General features: G+C 40.8%; 1 protein-coding gene across 1 annotated transcript in view; it reads right to left on the bottom strand.

The window, feature by feature from the left end:
- ITGB5 (integrin subunit beta 5) overlaps positions 1-15,175 on the bottom strand; it is a 159,411-nt gene that overhangs the window by 115,570 nt on the left and 28,666 nt on the right. Inside the window, exon 3 of the mRNA XM_033945617.1 lies at positions 4,749-4,956. Coding sequence (XP_033801508.1) covers positions 4,749-4,956 — 208 coding nt within the window. The remainder of the gene's footprint in view (positions 1-4,748; positions 4,957-15,175) is intronic.

Here is a 15,175-nt window from a genome sequence, read left to right as displayed (position 1 = left end):
ACATAGGTCTAGCCAGTTTCTCTCTTCTAGCCAATCACCGAGTTTCACACTGACTGTTCTGTAATTTTGGGGAAATGGGATGTTAGATGCTGGCTGGTAACTTTCGAGTTTGTCCTTTCTTTGCTTTAATCCATCAAAAATCCCCCCATTAAAACACAACTCTGTATTTCAAATCAGCAAAGACAAAACACCCAACATGAAACACAACTTCTCAGTGTCAAAGCTGGAGTGCTGCATAAAATTGTTTTCTCGCGCGCCTTGTATGCAGTAAATATCTAAAAGTTTTCCAAAGCCTCTAAGGAGTATGTATAAATCCGTACTCTAGAACTCCTTCAGTACGCAGCGCAGTACCAGTTTCGTGAGGAAAGACTGAATAAATTGCAGCTATACTCGCTCGAGGAACGTAGAGAGAGGGGAGACATGATTGAGACGTTTAAATATATCACGGGGCCGCATCAAGGTGGAAGACGATATCTTCTTTCTTAAAGGACCTTCGACCACAAGAGGTCATCCGCTGAAAATTAAAGGCGAGCAATTTCATGGTGACGCCAGGAAGTATTTCTTCACCGAAAGGGTAGTCGATCATTGGAATGGACTTCCACTGCAGGTGATTAACGCCAGCAGCGTGCTAGATTTTAAAAAGAAATGGGGGATCTCTAGCGGGATAAAGTCTGAGGGTGGGTCACTAGGCGGGCAGACTTGATGGGCTATAGCCCTTTTCTGCCGTCATATTCTATATTTCTATGTTTCTATGCGGCAATAGCTTTTCCTTCCGCCATGCCCAAACACACATAACTTAGATGTTGTATAGGTTATATGTGTGTGTATGAGTCCCACCCATCCACTTTTAGAATGATCTAAAACCCCATTGATTACCTGAGTACAAGAGACCTTGATCCAAGAACTGATTTAAAGTCAACTGACCGCAAACATTCCTTCCCCCTGATGGCAGGGTAGTTTCCAATTGAGAGCTAAGATCACCATTTGCCAGTGTATTCCTAAGCTGTGCACATTGGATTCTGCTATATATGAGGATAGCGTAGCTGGTTTTAAGAAAGGTTTGGACAATTTCCTGGAGGAAAAGTCCATAGTCTGTTATTGAGTAAGACATGGGGGGAAGCCACTGCTTGCCCTGGATTGGTAGCATGGAATCTTGATACTCTTTAATAATAATAATAATAATAATAATAATTTTATTTCTTATATACCGCTATTCCATGAGTTCAAAGCGGTTTACAACAAATTACATACAATGAGTGTATGAGATCTAAGGGGAACAGAAAAGTACTTTCTGGGATACAAATTGCAAATGGAAGAGAACCAAGATGGTTTGAATCAAAAGGAAATATCTAGTCAGAGATTGGGGTGCAGGGGAAAACAATTTGGGTGGAATACCTTTACAAATAGGAAGAAGGATGAGTTAATCTAAAATCAATAGAATTGGGGATAGGGATGAGGATAGCTGAAGGGGATTGGGCAAGATCTGGGAATTAGAATTTGTTAAAGAGACAGGTCTTCAGTGATTTTCTGAAGTCGGCGTAAGAAGTGGCCTCGAGAATGGGTTTTACGAGCCATGTGTTCAGTTTGGCTGCCTGGAATGATAACATTCTGTCTAGGAACTTCTTGTAAAGACATGATTTCAGGGATCGGTTCTAGAATCTTTTGTTACTCTTTGGGATTCTGGAATATTGCTACAGTTTGGGGTTTTGCCCAGTATTAGTGACCTGGATTGGCCACCATGAGAATGGGCTACTGAGTTTGATGGACCATTGGTCTGACCCAGTAAGGCTATTCTTATGTGACTTTTGTGTTCTGTCAATGACACGAGAAATGAAGCAATGGGTTCCTAGATTTAGGTCATCACAATGCCTTAAGAGACTGCAGGCAGACTCATTAGCAAACCCAGTACTGGGAAGTTACAGTAAACACACGCCAGCTACAAATGAGACTATTTTTTCATCCTAGCTCTCTATAAACAACCAATGTACCCTAGACAATGGATCTAATTGAAAAGAACAACTGCGTGACATCACTGCATTCTTAGAGTGTGGGAATCTATGTTCTGTTTTTGCGGTTCATCAGTGCATGTCTCAGCTACCCACACATCTCCAGCGAAGAAAAACTGCAGAAATGATTTTCTGGGCTTATATGCATCCTATATAGTTACTGCACGGCAAATTTTACAAGTGAATGCCCCAATTTACTCTTTGAAGTATATCATTCAGTAGTAAATTATGCAAAAAATGCATAGGATATTAATTACCTGGGAGATACAGATCCATTTATTATATAAGAGAGTGACCTGCGCTGGCAGTTTACCAGACACAAGTTGGGATGTATGGCAGGCAATAGCGTAGCAAGGGAGGTGGGGGGGATAGACTGCCCTGGGCGCCAACTTAGTGAGACGGGTCTCTGAGGGGCACCCCCCCTACTGCTACGAATAGGCTGTCCTTCAGCTGATCTTGCTGGCTTCAGCCCTCACTCTGACATCACTTCCTGTTTGCAGAGCCAGGAAGTGATGTCAGAAGGAAGGCTCAGCCGGTGCAAGCAGCAGGTATTCCAGTCTGTTCACTGCCAGCGAAGATGTAAAGAGGTACAGGGGAGGAGGTGGCAATGTTAGGGCAGTGGAAAAGAGCAAGGGGTCGTGCTGATATCGGGGTGGTGGGAAAGAGTGGAAGGGAGAGGGGGCAAGGGCAGTAATTACAACCTTAAACAAAAAATAAGGGAGTAACCTGCACAGAGGGTCAGTTTCGGCCCAGTTTCTGTCATTAATAACTATTAGCTAAATAGGGCTTGGAAATACAATCTCCTGCTGCTGAGAACTAGGAATTATTCCTTCAGTTTTTCTTTGGGTTTTGGCTCTAGAAGACACTTTTTTCCTGAAATTTCAGTGTACACGTATGACAGAGTTTCAAGAGAAGGAATTTGTTTTTTGGGATCCTATTCAATTGGAACAATTCTTGAGCTTACAGGAGTAACAGAAGGTGTAAAAGTACTGATTTATTGAGAAGAATTTAGTATTTCACCATATAATGTAGATCGAATTAACAAAGCTTATTATTATTTTTGATTTAATTGATAGATATATAAAAACTTTTCTTTGTGTTTTCTTAATTTTGATTTTGAATTTCCTTATCTTCTTGGAAAGGGTAAATCCTCTCGTAATGTGGTCCATACAGACTCAAGGTGGCTTTCAGAAATAAAATCAACATAATACATATAAAATTACAATACGTGATAAGGTAATCATAGAAGCATATAAACAGTAATACAACAAATAATGATAAAAATATATACATCAGAATTAAGACAACAAAAATGGAATGGATTGCCCTTTAGGATCCATTTGGTGCTGTCTCCACACAACCCAGTTTGGCCTCCGTCAGAAACAAGATGCTATTCTCCATGAAGCATTGGTCTGACACAGGGGTAGGCAATTCCGGTCCTCGAGAGCCGGAGCCAGGTCAGGTTTTCAGGATACCCACAATGAATATGTATGAGATGGATTTGCATGCACTGCCTCCTTGAGATGCAAATCTATCTCATGCATATTTATTGTGGATATCCTGAAAACCTGACCTGGCTCCAGCTCTCGAGGACCAGAATTACCTACCCCTGGTCTGACACAGTGGAGCGCTTCTCATGATGAGACCACTTAATAAGCCTGGACTCTCAAATTGAAGCTCGCAATTTTTGTTAAAACAAACATTTTACCCTTGAATTTTATTTGACAGATTTTACGTCATTTTCTATGTTTCTATGACACCAAAAAGTTTAAATAAAAACCATTGGTCCCAGTGATCGGTACTGATCAGTCAACAGAGCTTCATTGGATGAGTTATAGAAGAAACTGAGTCCTGGCTGTTCACACACAAGAATCTGTAGTGGTATCTTTTACGAAGGGGGGATTGAGGGAGAATAAGAGTCAAAATCATTCAGGTCGACGCTTTCCATCCCCTTCAAACTTTAGGTAGGCTTTCACACTCTATAGCATTTGCCTTGGTAAAAATTTGGAATGACTTTCCCTCAGAAATTAGACTCCTCTCCTCTTTGATATGTTTTAGAAAAACTTTGAAGACGTATCTATTCAAGAAATTTTTTAACTGATATATAGGGGATTGTAGTAGATGAACTCTCTGTCCAATTATTGTTTTGCTATGTCCTATGGGCTAATTTTGTTAACCGGATCGAGTCTCTTTTGGGAATGACCCGGGATATAAGACTAAGGATTGGATTGGATTCATTTTATCCCTTTGTCTACCAAGTACTGAAGAAAATAGCAGAGAGTACAAAAAGACGGTCCAGGAGTAGACAAGGGAGCCGTTGGCTATTCCAATTAGCAATGAAAAAATTAAAAAGCATGTCAATGAAGAAAATAAAAACAATTCAAAGTCTCCCGAAATACTCAAAACATCAATATGTTTATGTATCCAACTGTAAAATCTGTTCGATACAAGAGATTACTTGAAAGGACGTTTGCTTTCCAGGCAGGGAAGATGAGCTCCTGGTTGAGTTATCTCATTCCCCAAGACAAGTCCTACTATTCTTTTAGGAAGTGGCTGAAGACTAAATTGTTTGATAAAGTGTGAAATTTGATGTATTCTTTCTTAATTGTTTGTATGCTTCACTGAATGAACAGTCTTCTTATGTGAACCGCTCAGAACTTATGGTAGGGCGGTATATAAGAATAAAGTTTATTATTATTACCCATGTATGTAAGCCTCTCGGTGAAGATCCTGTAAACTTACCAGGCCGCAGACTGAGAGAGATATTCTGAGGTATTATCTGAATGACATCAGCGTGAGAAGTGCTGGAACCCTTACTACTCAGGGGAAGGTCCTTCACTATACGTAAGCTGCCGGTGGGATTCTCGATAAACCCTTTCGTGCAACCTTTTCTCAGCAGATTCTCCACATGGTCGCACCTCGATGTGATGGATTTGATGCCCTCCACTTCCTAGGAGAGAAGAAAAAAGAACATGAATGAACAACACCTGTACTGTACTGGTTTTCATTTCGACAGATGACCAACAAGAACAAAATTTTGAGAAGGTTCAGTGAGCGGGGACTGTGAGGCAAGAAGTCACCACAAAAGGATTTTGCAGCTAATACGGTCAACTAAAATGAGAAGATCCATGATAAACCCTGCTAACCTGAGTTTCTTCTCTACAAGTGGGGCTTGTAGGGCCACAGTTAGAGACTGTGAAGATACAAAAAGTCGAAATGCCATGGTTTTCAAGGCTTACATTTCTGGTATCTACCTTGTACACAAATCATTCTTACAGAGGCGCTTTATGATGCCTAAAATGGGTATTGCTAGGTTGATTCAATAAAACAGCTGACTGAGTAAATCAGTAACTAATTCACCACGGTGTCCCCTGAAGAAGGCATTTGTTATTGCTGAAACATGGGTCCCTGTTGGGAATAATGACTTTTTCAACTGGAATTCTCATCTCTCTTGCCTTCAAGGCTTTTAAAGACTCATGGATCCGACACGCCACCTTTCTGTGGTACAGCCAAAGCGGCTTATGTTTATTACAGGAAGTACTTTCTCTGTCCCTAGTATGCTCACAATCTAAGTCTTTGTACTTGGGGCAATGGAGGATTAAATGACTTGGCCAGAATCAACAAGGAGCTGAAGCAGGAATTGGTCCCTGATGGCCAGGTTCTCAGTCCAAGGCACTAACCATTAGTCAAGACTGAAGTCAATTGTTTGTTGATCGAATGCAAGTCCTCTTCCCCCCCGGGACAGAATGGGAAAAGTCCTTTTGAAAACAGATCCTCAACTATCCATATTTTCAAAGCTACAGGGTTTTGTTTTGGGTTTTTTTTAATGTACTTTATTAACAGTGGCAGAATGTGGGCGTGTGTGGCGCAGGGGTTAGAGCTACAGCCTCAGCACCCTGAGGCTGTGGGTTCAAATCCCTCGCTGCTCCTTGTGACCCTGGGCAAGTCACATAGGCCCAAATTCTGTAACCAGCGCCTAAAGTTAGGCTCCTATTTCGGAGGCGCCCAACTAGATAGGCGCCTATCTAAATTAAATAACATGCCCAATTAAGCTTTTTAATCGGCACTGATTGAAATATAGGCGCCTATCATGAAAGCGCGATTCTGTAATAAGGCGCCTCTAAAAAATGTAGGCGGCCTTCAAAAAAATAGGCGCTAGGCATGTTAGGCATGGGTGCCTTGTTACAGAATCACTGCTCTTAAGCGTGCTTAAGTGCTCTCATGGGCGCCTACAAAATAGGTGCCGCTCAGTGTGATTCACTAAACAGCACCCAATTTTACTTGAATCGCGCTGAAAGGTGCCTATATCGGTGCCTAACTTTTGGGCACTTCTTATAGAATTTGCCCTTTAATCCCCTGATTGCCCCAGGTACACTAGATAAGAGTTTGAGCCCACCCGGAAGATAGGGAAATATCATAAAGTACCTGAATGTAAACCACTTAGGATATAAATGGTATATTACATTACATTACAGATTTCTATTCCGCTTGTACCTTGCGATTCTAAGCGGATTACATTGGAAGATAACTGGGCATTTCCATGAAGTTACATTATATTGGAAGGTAGCATATAATCATATAAACATAGCATATAATCATGGCTCAGAAGAACAGTTACAACGAGGTGTACAATAGTGAATGATGGAACCATATCATGATATAAGAAAGTAGCTGGCATTGTCATATTGATATAGGGACTTTGGATCATCTGCTATATTTTTGTCTGTTTATATTTATATTTTGGAAGTCAATTTGGGGACAAATAAATTTCGTTTTGGTTTCAAACGTTCCACTATCATAAGAGGCTATAATTTGTGGAACGATATTACATGTGAAACCCACTCTAGATAAATATAAGAGTCGTCTATTTATGATCATGACAGGTCTAGCCATTCAATTGATAACGAGTAACTGGAAGAACCATGTCAGAATAAGTTATACTTTTTGGTCACTTACAGATATGAAAGAATTAATGCAGAGTGTAGGAGATTTAGTGGTGTATTTAATAAAGTTTGGAGCCCATTGACTAAATTTGTAAAATTATAATAATGTATATTTATCTTATCTTTCCTTTTGTTCATTCACCTTTACACATCCATGGGGGGTGGGGGGTTGGAGGGAGGGGAATAAATATTGATGGTGACATTTGGGTAACTTATTCTTCATTTATACTATATATTATGTTATATTATGTTATTGTTATATGTAGGAAAACTGAAAATCTTGAATGATATATATGTTACCTGTACAGATATTAGGGTAATGTATGTAATACCTACTGTTTGTTCATTTGTATGACACTGTTTTAGATTAAAACTCAATAAAGATTTAAAAAAAAAAAAAAAAGAAAGTAGCACAGAAGCCATTCCACAACTGAAAGAGCATGTTTAGTGACATAAGAACATAAGCAGTGCCTCCGCTGGGTCAGACCAGAGGTCCATCGTGCCCAGCAGTCCGCACATGGGGTGGCCCAACAGGTCCAGGACCTGTGCAGTAATCCTCTATCTATACCCTTCTATCCCCTTTTCCAGCAGGAAATTGTCCAACCTTTCTTGAACCCCAGTACCGTACTCTGCCCTATTACGTCCTCTGGAAGCACATTCCAGGTGTCCACCACACGCTAGCATTCGTTTTGAATCTGTCCTCTTTCAACTTTTCTGAATGCCCTCTTGTTCTTTTATTATTCGAAAGTTTGAAGAATCTGTCCCTCTCTACTCTCTCTATGCCCTTCATGATCTTAAAAGTCTCTATCATATCCCCTCTAAGTCTCCTCTTCTCCAGGGAAAAGAGACCCAGTTTCTCCAATCTCTCAGCGTATGAGAGGTTTTCCATCCCTTTTATCAGGCGTGTTGATCTCCTCTGAACCCTCTCGAGTAATGCCATATCTTTCTTAAGGTACGGCGACCAATATTGGACACAGTACTCCAGATGCGGACGCACCATCGCCCGATACAACGGCAGGATAACTTCTTTCGTTCTGGTTATAATACCCTTCTTGATTATGCCTAGCATTCTATTTACCTTCTTAGAGACCGCTGCACACTGTGCCGTCGGCTTCATTGTTATGTCCACCATCACCCCCAAGTCCCTTTCTAGTGTTCATACTAGCAAGCTAAACATTCCTCCACCTTTTTCTTTTTCTCCCAAAAACACAAAGGAACATTTCTCCATACTGCACATACACCAACACTCACACCAAACTAAGGATTGTTTGGGGATTTTTGTGCTTTTGTTGCTCATCACAGCTGCCATGTTTCTGTACCGAGCTGGTTGAGCTGAGCACATAAGAACAGTTATCACCCGCTTTGTTTTTCCAGGATAGGCTAATAAGAGTACCGGTTTCATTCTACTGCATGATAAAATCTGTTGTTCCGACGTTCCTAAATAAAGCACGTGTAGAAGCCCAGGCAGTGGGGTTTCACCAGGACTGGATCAGACAGTGCTCAAAAACTGGAAGCTACGGTAACACAATGCTTAAAATCCAATGAGCTGTGGTATGTCCGACTGACATCAATCATAGAACGTCAATGAATGACTCGGTTCTGCCACGGGGTGAGAAGCAGCACGCACACAGTAGTCAAACCTGATCTGAAAGTCGGCAGCTTTGTCCAAAAGGAAGAGTGATTTGATTATACCTCAAGGCACGAACCGAAGACTAGACATGTATCTTTTGAATCAGACACTTTCGCTGCAAGGAACTCGCTCATGAAGGAAAGTTATTGAAGCATCTGCTCGCCCGAATGACCCCCAGCTACTGTAGAAACAGGAGAAGAAAGAGAAGCAGAGATTGGCGGTGGAGGGGGTCATTCCAGGGGTGGATTGATTAATGACGCTCTTGTAAAATCACTCCTAGAAGGGGCTGTTATTCACAGTGATCACCAAAATGATCCCCAATCTCAACAAGCATGTCTTTTTATTCTTTGGAGGCTAGGGTCATCCTAAAAAGCAGACAGATTAACTACCTCCCTCTATGAGGGAATTTCTTTGAATAACATGATTTTATTTTAAGACAGTCCACATCTCTTTTTAACATTTTTATAAACGATATCGCTGAAGGGGTGTCGGGTGAGATTTGCCTCTTTGCAGATGATACCAAAATCTGCAGGATGGTGTGAATAACACGAAGAAAGACCTGGCGAAGCGTGAAGAAAGGTCTGAAAATTGGCAGCTAAAATTTAATGTTAAGAAATGCAAGGTCATGCATTTGGGCTGCAAAAACTCAAGGGGGTGAAGAACTTATGTGCACGACAGAAGAGCGGGTCTTGGGTGCGATTGTATGTGATGATCTTAAGGTGGCCAAACAGGTTGAAAAAGTGACAGCGAAAGCTAGAAGGATGCTAGGTTGCATAGGTCTGGCCAGTAGGAAAAAGGAGGTATTGATGCCTCTATATAAGACTCTGGCAAGACCTCATTTAGAATATTGTGTACAATTCTGGAGGCCACACCTTCAAAAAGATATAGAAAGGATGGAGTCGGTCCAGAGGAAGGCTACTAAAATGGTATGTGGTCTTCATCATAGGGCGTATGAGAACAGACTTAAAGATCTCAATCTGTAAATAAATCCAAATCAACATGAATCAGTAAAATTAATACAAATTTTGGCAGATTGCGGTCCCCATTCCATTATTCAATTCGGGAGAGCCATTTGAAAAAATGTGCTTTTAGATGTCTCTTAAAATTTTGAAATGATTCTTCCTTCCTTAACTCTACTGGTAAATTGTTCCACCATATTGGAACTAAGTAGAAAAATGCACCATATACATACACATTTTAAAAATAAATAGCCCCCTCTTTTACTAACCCATAACGTAGGTTTTAACACTCTCATCTGAATTGTACATTGAAATGTCTTATGGACGGACGCTTAAGCAGCTTTTCAATCAGCTCCCTTTTCCCGTGTATGTTTTTGATTGTATACGTTGCCTCCCCTTCGTGCATCACTCAAAACCTTGTACAATTTTCAAATAAATGTGTTCCACAGGTAATACATATAAATTATAGAGGACAGTTTTCATTGGTATACAGTCCTCCCCCGAAATTCGCAGGGGTTCCGTTCCAGGAACCCTCGCGAATTTTGAAAAACCGCGAATACGGTTTTTAGGAGAGGGCAGCTGGAGAAGCAGGAGAGGGCAGCCAGAGCGCCCTCTTCCTGTACTAAAATCGGGCCTCACCAACCAGGAGCTGCTTTGACACGCTGATTAGCTTCCTATTAAAGTCGTCCCTACTTTAAAATTGTTAGGAGTCACTTTTGACAGAAAATTCTCTTATCACAATCACATCAGTGCAGTTGTTCAGAAATGCTTCCATCGTCTTAGAATGATACGTTCTCTTGCGAAGTTACTAGAACTAGCTTCCTTGAATACACTGATCCGCTCTCTAGTAATTTCTTGCATAGATTACTGCAATGCCCTTTATAAAGGCATTACAAAAAAAGAAATTAAGACGGCTTCAAATAGTGCAGAATACAGCTATCTAGATTATTTATGGCGCTAAGAAATTAGATCACGTTTCACCTCTCCTGTTCAACGCACATTGGTTACCCATTGGACACAGAATTAATTATAAAATCTTACTCTTAACCTTTACAACAAGCTTAAATAATCAACGAGAGTTCATTGACAGACTTTTAATTCCTTATAATCCTTCAAAAATGCTTCGTTCAATGTCACAAAATCATCATTAAAATTAATTAATCATTAAAATGAATTAATACATTGCGTTCCAATAATTTTGCTGTCACTGCCCCTTCTTTCTGGAATTCACGGGACGCATCGAGTCAGAAGATGATATCTTCCGGCTCATGGGACCCTCGACCACCAGAGGGCATCCGCTGAAAATCAGGGGAGGGAAGTTTCGTGGCGACTTCAGGAAGTATTTCTTCACCGAGAGAGTTGTGGATCATTGGAACAGACTCCCACTCCAGGTGATAAAGGCCAGCAGCGTGACGGATTTTAAGAGAAAATGGGATACTCACGTGGGATCTTTAAGTGAGTAAACTCAGGGGGGGGGATACAAGGAATGGGCAGACTTGGTGGGCTATAGCCCTTTTCTGCCGCTTTTTTCTATGTTTCTATGTTTCTATGTTAATCATTTGCGCTGTGAAACCGTAACAAAACAATTCAAATCTAAATTAAAAACATTTTTGTTCCAGGATGCCTTCGAACAATAACTGTCCTCTTAAGGACAAAAACAAACAAGTTTCATCTCTTTTTAGCCTAACCTATTGTTCTTTCCCTCTTTTGTTGCGCTGTCTCTTTCACGATTGTAGTTCTTCCCTTCTTTCCTATTGTTTGAGTTAGTCCATATGTCTTACTATGTGTTTCACTAATTAGTTTGGTATTGTTTAGTATTCCTAATTTTAACCTGTTTTTATGTTAATTTTATATTGTACACCGCTTAGAAACCTGATTAAATGGTTAAAAAATTTTTTTTAATAAACTTGAAACTTGCGCAAATTGACAATGCGCAGATTTCCACATGCAAATTTGGACACACTATACAACATCAGGCCCTAAGCGTAAAACTGTGCATGCAGGTTTACAGAATTAGGGGGTACATGAATAGGTTTACCTAACCTCCCTTCCCCCCCCCAATATTTACCTAAAGAAATGATCTCTTATTAATTAGGCTTGATATACTTTGACGCTACTAGCTTGGCAAGTACAGAAACTTACTAACACACATAAAATATGAATCTTTGTCAAGTTCCTGATGTCCAGTGAATCATCAGTAACCAATGAGACCTTCCTAAGACACTGCAAAACTGCCTTTCTTATCAGGAAAAGCAAGACTGAGGGCTATTGTTATTCCTTCCATGTCCAGAGGCACTTTTCTCATCAGCTAACTGGCTACGGACTAGATTACCGACATCAGAGCTTCTTAAACTGTGGGTTGTGACCCCAGAAGCCCACATTTGGGGGTGCGACCCAGGTGGGTGCTCCATAAGACGTCATGGGTCCACGCTAGCTGGGGGTCGCAAGTTTAGTGTGGTTTGAGATTGTAGCCACAGAAAGACTGATAAGCGCCGGTTTACATAAGACACACCCACTGAAAATAGTCGAATCTAAATGAGATATAAAAAGATAGACCGCATCACCTGCACTTTCCCATGGCCAAAATATGCCATATTTTACACTAATCTTTGCATAAACACCCAAATATTAGAGGTCACTGGAGGACTATGAGGAAAAGCTACCTGTGGAAATACAACCCCAGAGGCTAACAACAGATGGACAGTAGAAAAATGGGGGTGGAAAGAGGTTTTTTTTTGGGGGGGGGTTAATTCTTTATTGATTTTCCAACTATCAACAGTGCAATAAACAAGTAGATAAAAACATAATAATTCAAGAAAGCACGTTCATCTTACATACATACATGAGCAAACATTCCCCCCCCCCCAACCAACCACCCACCCAATGACTAATCAAGAAAAACAGAGATTCTTTCAATAATAACCTTTCCCAATTTAAAATAATGGTATATCCCCACCACCCTCCCACCCTCTCTGGATGTGTATATTCAAAGGGCTAAATTAAAATCAATAATCATTCCTTACAGAATTTTCTCAATGGTTCCCAAACATCCTTAAATTTCCTATAATGTCCCAGTTGTATGGCTATCATATGTTCCAGTTTAAAAGTGTGACATAAAGATTCCCACCAGAAATTATAATTTAACCGATCCCAGTTTTTCCAGTTCTTCAAAATAAGTTGTATGGCAACCCCTGTCATAATAATGGGGCAAAGACCTAGAAAAACTAATCACACTCACAAACAATTATGGAGAATTTAGGAAACACCTAAAAACATTCCTGTTCTCGAAATACCTAGGTAACGAACAAGAACAATAGCCCCCTTCGCAATCCCACCCAAATCTGATCTTGTAAACTGCTAACCCCTAATCACTAACAATGAATGCTCCATTCAATTTATGGAATTTTCTAATCCATTGTAAACCACATGGTACTTCATGGTCCTGCAGTATACAACCTGTTGTTATTATTGTTAATGCTGTTACTATCAGATGAACACTGCCATACTCTGTAAGTAGCTGTCTGTTCAGTTTCTCTTTATTGTAAACCGCCTAGAAGTCGCAAGATTGTTGGCGGTATATAAAAATAAAGTTATTATTATTATTATTATTATTATTATAATAAAGAGAAGTTTGTTATGGGAAGTTATTGAGCTTTTAACCCTCAGTGCCAAATAGCACTGTATCGTATGTCAAACCCACTGGATTTTCCAGTATTCTATTAATTTGACTCCAAATGAATCGCCAAAACTTAAGTATCAAGAGACAAAAAAAGAGCAGACGACAGTGCCAGCATCTATTTGACCTAGAACTATCTACTTTTTTGCAATCTAATAGGGGTCTAAAAACTACTATGTAACAGAAAAAAAACACGTTTGTCTCATAGATATTGACGCTGTACATCTCATCCTCCAAGTCCAAATTCGTGGCCACCGAGACGCAGAAATCCGCTGCTTTATCTCAATACTCCAAATGTCTCTAAGACTATTTTTTGGTTTCTTATTCATATAACCAGATATTATTTTATACCACTGGGCGACCTGATGTCCTAGGAAATCCGTCTGGAAGCATAGGACCGGCAAGCTATACTGATTTTTCAGATTTCGCCAATCCGGGAACCCCCTTCTGAATGGCTTGCTTCAACTGCAACCATTTATAGACGTGAGAATTTGCTATGCCAAATGATTGTTGCAGTTGTGAAAATCAAGAAAAATGGGGGTGGAAAGAGTGGAGAAAACTGTCAGGGCTTTGTTTTGAGACTATTCCTGCTGGCGTACGTAAATATGCAGCCTTGAGTCAGCTGAGGCAAATGTCATGTCACTGCAAAGCTTCTGGCTTCCAGATGTTAGAGCCGAATGTCATGATTTTTTTTTGGCCAAATGATAATTTAGCATAATGACTGATTTAGTATAAAAGGCTCCTCCATGATGTGCCAGAGATATGAAAATTGTCTGCCCACGACCGATGGATCACAAAGAAATGTTTATTGGTACTAAAACTTCTGTTTGTGTCACGTTAAGATAAAAACTTGCATTGTAGCTATGGCAAATTGAACCTGTAAACTGTATATTATGGGGCTGATAATCAAAACTTAAAACGCGTCTAAAAGCTCACCCAAGTCGGCACTTGGACGACCTAAAAGACAGGTCGTCTAAATGACGATAATCAAACTGATTTTCTGGACGTGTCCAGGGACTTTTTAGGCCTCTGAATCCCGCTCTGTGCCCAGGACTAAAAGGGGTGTATCTGAAGGAGTGGTTAGGGTGGGATGGGGGCTGACCTAGACTTAGTCATTCTAGACCAGGGGTCTCAAAGTCCCTCCTTGAGGGCCGCAATCCAGTCGGGTTTTCAGGATTTCCCCAATGAATATGCATGAGATCTACGTGCATGCACTGCTTTCAATGCATATTCATTGGGGAAATCCTGAAAACCCGACTGGATTACGGCCCTCAAGGAGGGACTTTGAGATCCCTGTCCTAGAGGGATAATCGAATGTTTTACTAGACATCCTGGACGAAACTTAAAATGTTGTGAGTTAAGACAATGTAAAAACAGGTATAAGTGCCAAAAAGGTATCCAACGTTCCAAAGTGACCAGATAACAACTGCAGAGACAAAGTAAAGACCCCTTCCACACACTCCTCCAGTGTTCACTGACCCCCCATCACACCCAGAAATATTGGAATAAAAACTTATATACCTGTCTCCAGAATATCAGCACCTGGTATAGGAAAGCCTAGTAGAGCTATGCACAGGTCTCTTATGGGCTAATGAACCATAGAGAGGAGGACCCAGGCCCATAAGCCACTCTAACCACTACATTTATGCTGCAACAACAAAAAAAAAAAACAACCCCCCAACCCTGCTCTACTGCCATATAGGTGCCACCTGCAGCCATAAGGGCTATTGGGATTGTGGACAGGTGGGTATAGTGGGTTTTAGGGATGTTTGGGGGGGCTCACCATAACCTAGAAGGGAATTCTGGTGAGATGTTTACGTGGCACCCTTTTTGTGAAGTTCACAGCAGTGCCTTCTAAGGTGCCCCACTGTTCTGTTGCCATGTCTGGGTGGCCAGACCATTTCAAGACTGGCCCATCACACGTCCAAATGGTCTTGTTTTGGGCATTTGGGTCTTGGACG

This window comes from Geotrypetes seraphini, chromosome 5 (genome assembly GCF_902459505.1).
Source record: "Geotrypetes seraphini chromosome 5, aGeoSer1.1, whole genome shotgun sequence".
NCBI lineage: Eukaryota > Metazoa > Chordata > Amphibia > Gymnophiona > Dermophiidae > Geotrypetes > Geotrypetes seraphini.
The sequence above is the reverse complement of the archived record's forward strand: the minus strand, read 5'-3'. Positions and strand labels throughout refer to the sequence as shown.